The 14,192-nt window shown below is 41.6% G+C and overlaps 1 protein-coding gene across 4 annotated transcripts in view; it reads right to left on the bottom strand.

Annotated features, from left to right (window-relative positions):
• Positions 1-2,724: 2,724 nt before the first annotated feature.
• Positions 2,725-14,192, bottom strand: part of SORCS1 (sortilin related VPS10 domain containing receptor 1) — a 433,993-nt gene continuing 422,525 nt past the window's right edge. The window contains exons 25-27 of one of the 4 annotated variants that reach the window (XM_072130629.1): positions 10,705-10,810; positions 10,461-10,624; positions 2,725-3,216 (exon numbers count right to left, since the gene is read on the bottom strand). In XM_072130629.1, coding sequence (XP_071986730.1) covers positions 3,152-3,216; positions 10,461-10,624; positions 10,705-10,810 — 335 coding nt within the window. In that variant the 3' untranslated portion in view covers positions 2,725-3,151. The remainder of the gene's footprint in view (positions 3,217-10,460; positions 10,625-10,704; positions 10,811-14,192) is intronic. The other 3 variants (XM_072130630.1, XM_072130632.1, XM_072130631.1) reach the window with 3 other exon arrangements.

Below are 14,192 nucleotides of genomic sequence, written 5' to 3'. Positions count from 1 at the left end.
TGATATGTTTATGTGTTTGTATTTTGTGTACAGTGTGTATTTATGTAGTTATAGTTAATGTGTATATAGCTTGGTTGGTTTTGGGGTGTTGGTGTTAGGGTGTTAGGTTGGGAGGGGGGTGGACGGGATTTGGACAATATGATCCTGGGCACTGGTCTGGACTATATAGCGCGAACTTTGAACTTTGGTGTCTGGGTGGGAGGGTGATGGGCATGGGATTTAGTTAATTATATTTAATGTTTTTATTTCCTGTTTGTCTTTTTTTTGCTGTGTATTCTTTAGTTATTTATGGGAAAAAAAAAAATTATTATTATTATAAAAAATTATATTAAAAAAAAAAAAAATAAAAATTAGGTGGTGGGATTGGGTGAAGGTTTTGTTTTATAATGCTGATTGTGTGGTGTGTGTGTGGCTGGGCCAGGAGATTTTCGTAAGTCTCTTTTAGTTTGTATTATTGTTTTGTTATTATTATTATTGTTTTGTTTTGCCAGAAGTTATGGCTTGATTTATGTTTATTGTTGTAATGTTTTTCATTTTTTTTATATAAAATAAAAGATTTACAGGATGTACCGTATATACTCGAGTATAAGCCGACCCGAGTATAAGCCGAGGCCCCTAATTTTACCACAAAAAAACGGGGAAAACCTATTGACTCGAGTATAAGCCGAGGGTGGGAAATGCATTGGTCACAATGTATGTATGTAGCCAGCCAGCCAGACCCTGCCCCAGTGTATATAGCCAGCCAGCCCCTGTGTATATAGCTTGCCAGCCCCTGCCCCAGTGTATATAGCTTGCCAGCCCCTGCCCCAGTGTATATAGCCTGCCAGCACCTGCCCCAGTGTATATAGCCTGCCAGCCCCTGCCCTAGTGTATATAGGCCCCCCCTTCCCCGTCGTTCAGCACAACAATACCGGATGGATCGCACAGAAGATCTACGGATGCCGCCAGAAAGGCGAGTTTTGATTTATTTATTTTTCTGACTCGAGTATAAGCCGAGTTTGGGTTTTTTCAGCACATTTTTTGTGCTGAAAAAGTAGGCTTATACTCGAGTATATAAGGTAACTCAGGATCAGTACAGGATAAGTAATGTCATGTATGTACACAGTGACTGCACCAGCAGCAGAATAGTGAGTGCAGCTCTGGAGTATAATACAGGATGTAACTCAGGATCAGTACAGGATAAGTAATGTCATGTATGTACACAGTGACTGCACCAGCAGCAGAATAGTGAGTGCAGCTCTGGAGTATAATACAGGATGTAACTCAGGATCAGTACAGGATAAGTAATGTCATGTATGTACACAGTGACTGCACCAGCAGCAGAATAGTGAGTGCAGCTCTGGAGTATAATACAGGATGTAACTCAGGATCAGTACAGGATAATTAATGTCATGTATGTACACAGTGACTGCACCAGCAGAATAGTGAGTGCAGCTCTGGAGTATAATACTGCATGTTACCCCTCTGACATTATTATATCACAGGAGAGCAATAAATGAATGGAATCTTGTGAAAGATTTATATACTTTATTTATAAAGGATTATATACAAGTTTCATCCGTCCTCTCCCCCAGGTGGTGAGTATAGAAAGATCACCGGATAAATTGGACATTATATATAGCGATTCCTCCCGTTGCCGGGATCAGAGCGCCTCCACAAGTGATGGGTCAAAGGTGAACTATCATTTAATAAAAAAAAGGCCAAGGATCTGGCAATATAATTTATACAGGATACAATGAGGATTAGAATGTCACATGACCTGAGAGGATGGGGGGGTCCGATGTCTTGTTGACATCACAACAGACTCGAGGGCTCCCGCCACCAAAAATAAGAAATGACTGGAGGTTTGTGCATAACTTCTGACTGACACATGGAGTCGGAGCGTCGCCGCCGTCCCGTATTCCGAGACGGAAGTAAAGTACAACACCGGCATAAGAAAAGGATGATAGTTCCCCTTTAAACCCCTTATTTACATAATCGCCTCGTTAGACGACGGCAGAGGGTGTGGTCAATTTAAAAAATATTCAAAAGAGCATTTAACCCAAAAATCAAACAAAAAAAGAAAAGTCATTAACTTCATTGAAATCCTTCACGTCAAGGTTAGGATGTTTCCTTCATGTCTCCTCCTTCAGCTCTTGTTGATGATGTCACTCATCATCATATTTTTAATATAATACGGTTTTACAACAGGGCCATAAAGCGATATGTGCGATATCACTTGTGTTTCTATGTGTGGCCACCCAGTGGTTGTAAGGTGAACTGCAACCAGATTTTTTAATACAATTTTGCAATATTGTTGCACATTTGTAATTGGATAATTACATAATCCAAACTGGATGGGTCACAATAGAACTGGCAGTAGAACAGCTCCAGTCTCAGCCTAGTGGCCAAGCTTGGTAATTGCAGTGAATGGGAATTGAGCTGTAGTAGAGCACAGTTTATCCTCTGCACAGAGAATGGATCTGTGCTTAACTAAGGAGATAACTGTGACTGTAATCAGCTGCTTGATGGGGGTCACAGATGTTAAAACCCATTTGATATGAAAGTGGCAGTAATATAAACATTGCAGAACTCCCCTTTAAGGAAATGAAAAGCGTAATAAAAAAATCCCTGCTAGAGCTGTGAAGGTGGCAACAACCCTCCCCCCAACTTTTCCAGAATTACTTTCAAAATAGGACAACTTAAAGGGATTGTTCTGGATTAAAAAAAACAAAACAGCGCCACTCTTGGTTGTGAATGGTATTGCAACTCATTCCAATTCAAAATTACAGAGAACAGTAACAATACCAACAATCTTGGAAAACCACTTAAAGGACTTAAATTTAAATTTTAGTTATTTTAGGGGAAAAACGCTCTTTTTAACCCATTCCCTGCTAAAAGACAGGTGACATTTTGGCAAGTCCTCTCGATCAGCGAAAGGGTTAAAGCATGCAAATTTCTGGCGTACGTCAATTCATCGATCATGTACAAACACAAGTGAGTTTAAAAGAGGGTCGGAGCGCCCCCACGGAATGATGTCACATCCTCTGCAACGGGTTTAAAGCTAAAAAACCTCAGATTTCTTCAGAATTTTTTTTGGGGGGGGGGGGGAATCAGTCCGCTTCCAGGTGGGCTTCCTCCATCCTCCCTGCCCTCCTCACTTCCTGCCTCTTCACACATTTACGTAGGTCGGGTTTTCGTTTGTGCTTGGATTTTCAGCAACCGTTGAAATACTTCCTGGGAAAAATGGAAAGAAAATGGTTAGAAACGAAAATTATTTTCAAAAAGTTGCAAAAAGTTTCATCGATTTCCATTCAGAACCATCAACAGACAAAAAGGATCACAAGGAGGTGACACCAAAGACCACACAGAGAGAGGAGAGGCGCCGAGGACAGGGGAGGCTTCCACCCAACTCTGCAATACTCAAGTTCCTGCAACTTTTTGGTACAGATAGAAACTTTGTTAGTGATTGGAGAGATCTTCAGGTGGAGGGACGTCCTCATGTTCTGATATTGTCCTACTAGTGGGTGGAGGAGAAGGAGGAACTCCAGCAGAAGACCACAAGTTCCCTCCACCATTAAATTCAGGAACATGAATACTTACCCAAAGCTCCAGCAGATGTCACCCCCAAGTATTTCAATCATAAATATTGATCAAAGATCTAATGGGACCCCAAAATCACTGAAAAATTATGTCAGGTTCTCTGAAGATGTTCTTCACTCCTCACTACACCAATGATTTCAGCTTTTATCAAATAATGGAAAGTCTATTAAGGCTGAGATTGCGTTACTGAGATTATGTTACAATGTTTCAAATCAGACAATACTCAGCAGGTGTGACCATACAGACAGCAGCCAGTGTTATTTACTGTCCCTGGAGACATGGGTAATCAGACCTCACACTGCTGTGCTCTGTGCTCCCTACAGACAATGCTCTGTATTGTCCCTGGAGAGATGGGTAATCAGACCTCACACTGCTGTGCTCTGTGCTCCCTACAGACAGTGTTATGTATTGTCCCAGGAGAGATGGGTAATCAGACCTCACACTGCTGTGCTCTGTGCTCCCTACAGACAGTGTTATGTATTGTCCCTGGAGAGATGTGTAACCAGATCTATGTATGTTCCGTGTAGCAGCAGGACTTTGATACATTGATTTATATTTCAGGATTGTAGCTTCTCCTAGTGCACTGGGGATATCTCCTCACACCGCTGCGCTCTTTGCAGCCAGTGTTATGTATTGCCCCTGGAGCGATGTGTAATCAGACCACTGTGTATGTTGTTAGTAGCAGCAGAACTGTAAAATATGGATTTATATTATAAGCTCGTAGCTTCTCCACGTGCACTGTGAACATGTGCTCACACTGCTGTGCTCTGTACTCTCTGCAGCCAGTGTTATGTATGGTCCCTGGAGAGATGTGTATTGTTAGCTGCAATATAGGATCTACAGGACTGTAGCTTCTCCACTGGGGGTGTGTTCTCACACTGCTGTGCTCTGTGCAATGAACTAAGCCTTATTTTCCAGATTTTCAGATCTGAATAAAAGCTCTAGCAGAGATCAGGTTGAGTAAAACACAGTTGTCAATGTGATCCGTCCAATGATTTGCTCACAAGTGGAAAGAAGTATGCTATAAGACCCAAAATAGAAATGCAAACAAATTTTATTTGTACCATAGTACACCACAACACAGAAAAAATCTAAAAACATTTAAAAGTGTGAACAACACACAAATACAATCCAGCAGGAAGACCTAGCATGTGATAGTGCTGGTCAACCCGACAGCCTGCAGCTCCCCCTACTGGATAACACCTCTCCTAACTGCTCCCCCTACTGGATAACACCTCTCCTAACTGCTCCCCCTACTGGATAACACCTCTCCTAACTGCTCCCCCTACTGGATAACACCTCTCCTAACTGCTCCCCCTACTGGATAACACCTCTCCTAACTGCTCCCCTACTGGATAACACCTCTCCTAACTGCTCCCCCTACTGGATAACACCTCTCCTAACTGCTCCCCCTACTGGATAACACCTCTCCTAACTGCTCCCCCTACTGGATAACACCTCTCCTAACTGCTCCCCCTACTGGATAACACCTCTCCTAACTGCTCCCCCTACTGGATAACACCTCTCCTAACTGCTCCCCCTACTGGATAACACCTCTCCTAACTGCTCCCCCTACTGGATAACACCTCTCCTAACTGCTCCCCCTACTGGATAACACCTCTCCTAACTGCTCCCCCTACTGGATAACACCTCTCCTAACTGCTCCCCCTACTGGATAACACCTCTCCTAACTGCTCCCCCTACTGGATAACACCTCTCCTAACTGCTCCCCCTACTGGATAACACCTCTCCTAACTGCTCCCCCTACTGGATAACACCTCTCCTAACTGCTCCCCCTACTGGATAACACCTCTCCTAACTGCTCCCCCTACTGGATAACACCTCTCCTAACTGCTCCCCCTACTGGATAACACCTCTCCTAACTGCTCCCCCTACTGGATAACACCTCTCCTAACTGCCCATATGTCAAAGACGCAGGAACCCAGACAAAGACCCACGTGAGATCTTCAAGTACGACAACCATGCCACATCGCTGTCTGCAAGCAAATGCAATTGAAAACGTGCTATGAGGTCAATGGGGTATCTACCTGCGGCAGCCAAGATCCAAACGAAGGAGAGGTGAGGGGAGGCTGGGGCACTAATCCCCATGCGTATCGCCACCCAACTGGCTTCCTCAGGGCATATGTGCAGTTAGGAGAGGTGGAGGCTGTCGGGTTGACCAGCACTATCACATGCTAGGTCTTCCTGCTGAATTGTATTTGTGTGTTGTTCACACTTTTCTGTGTTGTGGTGTACTATGGTACAAATAAAATTTGTTTGCATTTCTATTTTGGGTCTTATAGCATACTTCTTTCCTCTTGTGAGCAAATCATTGGTCTTTTTGTATGACCCTTACCTCATTTACTCAAGGAGTGCTAGTCCCGCCCTTTTTGTTTTTGAATGTGATCCGTCCAACTTCCCAGCGTGTGCTCCCTGCGTGTGCTGACTGGAATATCCGGCCCTGACTGTGACAACTGGAACGGAACTGATACACTGGGGGTCATTTACTAAGGGCCCGATTCGCGGTTTCCCGACGTGTTATCCTAATATTTCCGATTTGCGCCAATTTTCCCTGAATTGCCCCAGGTTTTTGGCGCATGCGATCGGATTGTGGCGGAAATCGGGGGCATGGCCGAACAAAAACCCGACGGATTCGGTGAAACCGCCGCATTAAAAAAAAAGTGTCGCTGGATACACGCTTACCTTCACCAAGAATAGGGTCGTGAACTCCAGCGGGCCTCGGCGGACTTCAGTGCAGCAGCAACACCTGGTGGACGTCGGAGGAACTGCCTTAGTGAATCACCGGAAGACCCGAATCCACCGCAGAGAACGCGCCGCTGGATCGCGAATGGACCGGGTAAGTAAATCTGCCCCAATGAGTTCCATTCCAGTTGCTCATTGTTTGGGTCAGACATTTCAGCCAGCACATCGTAGATAGATAGATAGATATGAGATAGATAGATATGAGATTGATAGATATGAGATTGATAGATAGATAGATAGATAGATAGATATGAGATAGATAGATATGAGATAGATATGAGATAGATAGATAGATATGAGATTGATAGATATGAGATAGATAGATAGATAGATAGATAGATATGAGATAGATAGATAGATAGATAGATATGAGATAGATAGATAGATATGAGATTGATAGATAGATAGATATGAGATAGATAGATATGAGATAGATAGATAGATAGATAGATATGGGATAGATATGAGATAGATATGAGATAGAGAGATAGATAGATAGATAGATATGAGATAGATAGATAGATAGATAGATATTAGATAGATAGATAGATATTAGATAGATAGATAGATAGATAGATAGATAGATATGAGATAGAGAGATAGATAGATAGATATGAGATAGATAGATATGAGATAGATAGATAGGTAGATAGATATGAGATATGAAGAAAACGTGCAGCACTCCGTTTGTGGTCAAAAAAGTTTAAAGTGGTCCTTTTATTCCATCACATATAACAATAGCGACGTTTCGGCTCAAGAGAAAGGCTCTCTTGAGCCGAAACGTCGCTATTGTTATATGTGATGGAATAAAAGGACCACTTTAAACTTTTTTGACCACAAACGGAGTGCTGCACGTTTTCTTCATATCTCTATTTGGGGGACTTAAGGCCCAGTCCTGTGTTGCCTGCACCCACCTGCTTAAGACGTGTTGTGTGCTGCTTGTATTTTCCTATCGTAGATATGAGATAGATAGATAGATAGATAGATAGATAGATAGATAGATAGATAGATATGAGATAGATAGATAGATAGATAGATATGAGATAGATAGATATGAGATAGATAGATATGAGATAGATAGATAGATATGAGATAGATAGATAGATAGATATGAGATAGATAGATAGATAGATAGATAGATAGGAGATAGATAGATAGATAGGAGATAGATAGATAGATAGATAGATATGAGATAGATAGATAGATAGATAGATATGAGATAGATAGATATGGGATAGATAGATAGATAGATAGATAGATAGATAGATAGATATGGGATAGATAGATAGATAGATATGGGATAGATGGATAGATAGATATGAGATGAAGAGACATGAAGTTCTCTCCAGGCATCTAATGGTGACAGTCTCTGAATTCCCGCTCCTCCATCACAGTTACCTGGATTCTGGAGATCTCGGGGGTGTAATGAGCGCAGGGCGGCCCCTTTAATTCTCCCTTTTGTAGTCTTTTTTACTTGTCGCCCTGTTGAGACGTCCTTTAATCTCAGCCTCATAAAATGCAGCGGGGATGCGTCTCCCACATTTGCATTTGGCTGCTTCAGCTTCTGTTCTCTGGGCTGATGCTTTAATTTCTTGCTGAAAAGGCTTAAAAGGGTTTAAACGTGCGAGGACACGGGAACTGTGAGCCCCGAATATGGAATATATAATCAATGCTCAGAGTCATCATTGTCACATATGGAGATGTCTTAAAGGGGAACCTCCAGCAGCCCCTCTACATCTAGACTGATATTCAGCAAAACATTATGTAAGGAAGAACCAATCATGGCTTATAGCAAGTGCACAGAACTAAGTGGGTTTAAAGGGAACCTGTCAGCAGGTGTGACCCTACAGACTGCAGCCTGTGCTATGTACTGTCCCCGGAGAGATGTTTCCTCACACTGCTGTAAAATGGATTTATATTCTAGAATTCAAGTTTCTCCAAGTGCAACAAGGGTGTGTCCTCACACTGCTGTGTTCTGTGCTCTCTGCAGCCAATGTTACTGTGCCTGAAGAGAGGTGTAATCAGACCTTTGTGTATGTTGTATGTAGCAGCAGGACTGTGATATATGGATTTATATTTCAGGATCGTGACTTCTTCGAGTGAACTGGAATCATGTCCTTACACTGCTGAGCTCTGTGCTCTCTTCAGAGAAGTGTCACAAATTTTCAAGCCACTACAATTTAACATCTAACTGTTGTTGGAAACCACATTGACTGAAGTATCTTATAGTCGAAACTTTCACTGCAGATTTAACCTCAAGGAGAGACCAAGTGCTGAGAAGCAATTCAATCCAAAGAGCAAAGAGCACAGCAGTGTGAGGACACACACCCCAATACACTCGGGGAAGCTACAAAACTGTGATATAAATCCATATTTCACAGTCCTGCTGTTGCTAACTACATACACAAAGGTCTGATTACACATCACTCTGGGGACAATACATAACACTGGCTGCAGAGAACACAGAGCACAGCAGTGTGAGTACAATACCTAACACTGACTGCAGTGGTCTACATGGTCACACCTTATGACAGGATCCCTGGAAAGATTTTGATGATTTATCTTGAGAATGGTCCAATCCTCCGCTGTTCAAATGTCATTGTCCACAGGATAAGTCATCAATGTCAGATGGGTGTAGGGGGTTCAGCGTTACGACATCTCCTGGAGCCTCCGGACACCAGGATAATAACAGATCATGGCCAGAAGTCCAGCTACATTCCCAGGAGCTTGCTGATATCAACTGATCATGGGGTCTGCAAGTGTTGGACTGTAATGTGACATCTATCCTGTGCAACACTGTAACCAAACCATTGAGAGACTGCAACACACGTCACAACCACCGGGTGGCAGCACTAATAACATAGACAACTTGTGACAATGTATCACAAAATCCTGTTGTTTCGAAAATCTGCTCATCCTAAGGCACATTTATTTGGAGTCCAGCCAAGAGGAAAGCGAAGTGGGAGGAATCTCTGTACTGGAGGGGACACATTCATTATTTTTTTCAGTTCCGAATTCATCTATTCAAGTGATCTGCTCTAACAGAAATGTGATGTCTGGGATCTATGGATGTGGAAGAGAGGCAGGGCATGACACAACCCCAGTACTGACCTCTGTTACTCTCACTCATAATTAATATTATTTTATATATTAATTTATGATATTTACATCTAATTTATTGAATTTAATTCATTTTCTATAAATTCATTAATAGCATTTTCTATATTTATTTACAATATTTAAATCTAATTAATTGAATTTCACTCATTTTATGTGATATGTTTATTTAATTATAATATAAACAATAAACAATCAATATATATAATTGATATCATTTCATTAATAACATTTACAATAATCACATCTAGTTTATATCATTTAGTTACTAACATTTTATTTATCTATTTAGAGTATTTACAGCTAATTTATTGAATTTAATTCATTTTACGCGACATATTTATTTAGAATATTTACAAATAATTGAGATTATTAAATTAATAGCATTTTATTTATCTATTTAGAACATTTACATCTAATTTATTGAATTTAATTAATTTTACGTGATATATTTATTTAGAATATTTACAACTAATTGATATAATTTTATTAATAGAATTTTATATATTTATTTAGAATATTTACATCTAATTCATTTTATATCTATATAAAACGTTATCATTTCTCTTTTGCAGCCGATTGTTGTATTCCTGGAAGATTTCCAGCTCGGAGTCTATTTCTGCAAGTACGACAGGTAGCCCAGACATTAAAGGGAATGTTTCATGAGTCTTTATTAAGCCCCTTTCATGGCTCGGGCAGCGGCGCCTCCTGATTCTGTTTTATGTGATTCCTTCATTAATGCAGGATCAGTTCTGACTGTGTGAGTTATGACAATCAGCCCTGGTTAGGAGTTCATTTCCTTGTTCGGATGCGCCCAGCGGTGGAGGAGTCGGGGAAGATCAATTACCTGACGTTTCGGGGTTAGTTAAGGAAGACAGGGATACGACAGAAGGAATAAGTAATCAAGATGACACAATGTCTAGGGTTATACAGAGTGTTCGCTCATTCAAGACAGGAAAGACTGGTCACTTGGGTTCCCGGACTAGCTACTTATTTACCTATGGGCTGTGTCTCCAACTTGCCCTCTCTGAGCTGCTCAGGGCCCATCGGCTGAGTGTGAGGGACATTGGGTGACAAGCTCTCATTTTGACTGCCTGGACTGACCATCTCTCGCTCTTTCTCATTCTGCATCTGTGCATATACATTAATTCCAGGAATTTTCCTAAAAACATCAACAGAGACGTCATTGCTTCGAGCAGTCATCACTGGAACGCGGCTGACGAGGAACAGGACTTTCATTACCTCTTGAATTTATAGATGACGAAGATGGCCAGTCCTACGAAGACCACCGATAAGAGCATCAGCATGGCGGAGCCGCTGTGACTCGGAGTCAGGTCCACCAAAGGGGCTGGAAAGATCAAAGGTGGGAAAGTTATCATTGCAAAGAGTCAAAGTCATCATCTTCCAGGACCTCAAAGTGACCACACGCTGCTCATCTTCACTTCCCATCTACCATCAAGAGGTCATGATCTAAGGATATCAAATAAATCTTTCTAGACAATCAAAGTCATTATATTTCAGGACCTCAATGTGACAGCAGGATCCTCATATTAGGTTCTTATCTACCTCCAACAGGTCATGAGTCCACAAATCATTCTAGGCAATCAAAGTCATCGTGCTCCAGGATCTAAATGTGAGATTATGATCTAGAACAGTGCTCAATAGCTTTTGTTTTCATCTATCCCCAACAGGTCATGAACAGAAGAGGCCACCAGTCATCATACTCCAGGACCTACATGTCATCTCATGATCTAGAACATTGCAACTGATGATAAATTCTCAAATACCCCTCAAAAATGGTCATCATCTGAGGATAATGCAAAAGTGTCCACAAGTCATTCTAGAAAATCCTCATGCTCTAGGTCCTCTATGTGACACCATGAACTAGAATGTATTACGTTATAATAAGTTCTTATCTCATCACAACAGGTCCTGTTCTGAAGATATCCACAAGTCATCATATTCTGGGACCTCAATGTGAAGTCATGTTCTGTGGATATTGCATAAAATTTCTCAATTCTTATTAGACAATCAAAGTCAGAATATCTAGGACCTAAATGTGACATACTTCTCTAGAGCAAAGTTCCTGTATTTTTTCTGTAGTTTTGGACCCCAAATGTAACTTAGTTATCAGGAACAGAATGTTACACAAGTTCTCATCTACAACTCATCATCTAAGGGTGTCCCATAACACTCTATAATATATTCTTCATAGTCATCATCTTCTAAGACATCTATTTGACACAATGCTCTAGATCAACTGTTAAGAGTCCGCAAGTTATTCTTGACAATCAGACTCATCATTCTTAAAGTGAACCTGTTAGTTCCTGTAACCCACACAAAGTAAACATATATTTGAAAACTGTACAACTATCCCTATATTGTTACTCCCCATACCTGAGAAGTTCCACAGTCCATTTGTAAAGTTTATTCAGCATCTATGCATATTCACATTGTTCTAGCTCATATGCACCTCCAACTTGACAAGGGGCCTGCTTTCTCTTTGGCCAAGTGAACCAGGTAATGCAGGCTATGTTACTGGCTGAAGAGAATTCCTGAGAGAGGTATGAATGAGGGGGTTGAGAGAGATACTAGATTTATGTGACTGGCTGAAAAAAAATAAGCTCACCACCTTCACAAATTCTCTTCAGTGATGGGAACTAGAGGCACGTTTAGGAGGTAGGACATGAATATGCCACACGGTTCAGAGAAAAGATGATGATGGGCTTCACATGGGGTCATTTGCGTAGATTGTGAGTCAACTTTAAAAATAAACAGTGGAACTTTTCAGTCATGAAGAATAACAATATAGGGATAGTTGTACTGCTGTATAATAACAGATTTCAAAGATATGTTTAGTTACTATGGGTAAGTTTAATTGACAGGTTCCCTTTAATTCTCTTAATATTAAATCAGACAGAGTGTCCAAACTACAACCAAAACCCAATTATATGTCGCAAAGTACCAACATGACAATTTAAGCAGTATTTTATACATCCCTGCTGTATCACAGGTTTCAATCGTATTGGCCTCCTGAGTTCTCCAATATAGTACAACAGAAATATGAAGGAGAAATTTGAATTGTAGCTTCCCTCCAGGGTCCCCTGAAGAGGAAGAATAAGGAGACCCAGAGCAGGAGCTCCAACGATAATCCATCTCTATCCACAACTTCTCTATCCTCGGGCCTGGGTGCCCACAGAAAGGGCTCTGAGTGCCACCTCTGGCATCCGTGCCATAGGTTTCCCATTACTGATCTAGAACCTCAATGTGACATCAGTATCTAGGACAATGCTAACTATCTTATTTTCTCATCTAACCCTACCAGGTCATGTTCCGTGGATAATCCATAAGAGTCCAAGTGTCATTAGAGACATCCAAAGTCTTCATGTTCTGGAATCTCTAACTGCCACCATGATCTAGAACGTGTTTTCTCTACATAGGGAATAACATTACCTTATAATACACTTGCTTTAAATAAATTTATTTATAGAGTTTGCTTCCCTTTAACTATTGTTTGAAGTGAACGCGGGGAAGAGATGTTCATTAATCAGACTTGTGAGGCATTAACCTGTGGACTAATAGATCCCGCAGAAGCCGGGGAATAACTTGATTGGAATGTACGGCACATGCACAAACAGGGCGAGCGGAACATCTGCTCCGGAGCTAATGGGATGCAGAAACATGGAGCGATATTCCCCAGGATCTTATTAAGAAGCAGCTACACACTGCGGACCTTCTTATCAGCATCCGTCCTCCTTCAGAGAAGGCGTCCCTGGATAATGGCCTCTTACTCGTCGGCTCGCCCACATGTGTTGTACCACGGGGGGTGCAGGGGCCTCGTCTGATCAGAGACTCCACAATATTAGTAAATAACGTCAAGGATTTGACATGTCTGACAAGTGGATGGATCACATCCTCCTGCTGGAAGATTCTAGCTCACACTGGTGCTGACGGGGCCAATGCTACTTATAGATTTCTTTTCCAAGATCTCCGGCCAAAGCTGCTCACATCAAGAAGGAATTATTGTATTTTTCAATAAAGAACAACCAGTTTCATTAAGCCAAAAAGTTGTCAAAACTTAAAGATAATTCATTCTGGGCTTGAGAGTCTAGTGAGCCATCCTACTATCTGATTGAGAAGATGGCTGCTCAGCTCCTCCTGCTCTATAACCTTCTGGCTGCAGATAGGACACTATTTACTATCTGCTCTACAATATGTTGCCTGCAGATAGGACACTTCACAATCTGCCCCTCCTGCTCTATGACATACTACCTGCAGATAGGACACTATGCACAAACTGGACAGTTCCTCCTGCTCTATAACATACTACCTGCAGATTGGACACTATGTACAATCTGTTCATCTCCTTCTGCTCTGTAACATGCTTCCTGCAGATAGGACATTATGCAGATTTTGCCCAGCTCCTCCTGCTCAATCATATGCTTCCTGCAGATAGGACACCAGTACAATCTGCTCAGCTCCTCCTGCTCTATAACATGCTGCCTGCAGATAGGACCCTATGTACAATCTGTTCTGCTACTCCTGCTCTATAACATGCTGCCTGCAGATAGGACACTATGTACAATCTGCTCAGCTCCTCCTGCTCTATAACCTGCTACCTGCATATAGGACACTATGTACAATCTGCTCAGCTCCTCCTGCTCTATAACATGCTGCCTGCAGATAGGACACTATGTACAATCTGCTCAGCTCCTCCTGCTCTATAACAT

The sequence above is a fragment of the Engystomops pustulosus genome, chromosome 11, assembly GCF_040894005.1.
Source record: "Engystomops pustulosus chromosome 11, aEngPut4.maternal, whole genome shotgun sequence".
In the NCBI taxonomy this organism is placed as follows: domain Eukaryota; kingdom Metazoa; phylum Chordata; class Amphibia; order Anura; family Leptodactylidae; genus Engystomops; species Engystomops pustulosus.
Note: the sequence above shows the minus strand (reverse complement) of the source record. Positions and strands in the feature narration are given on the sequence as shown.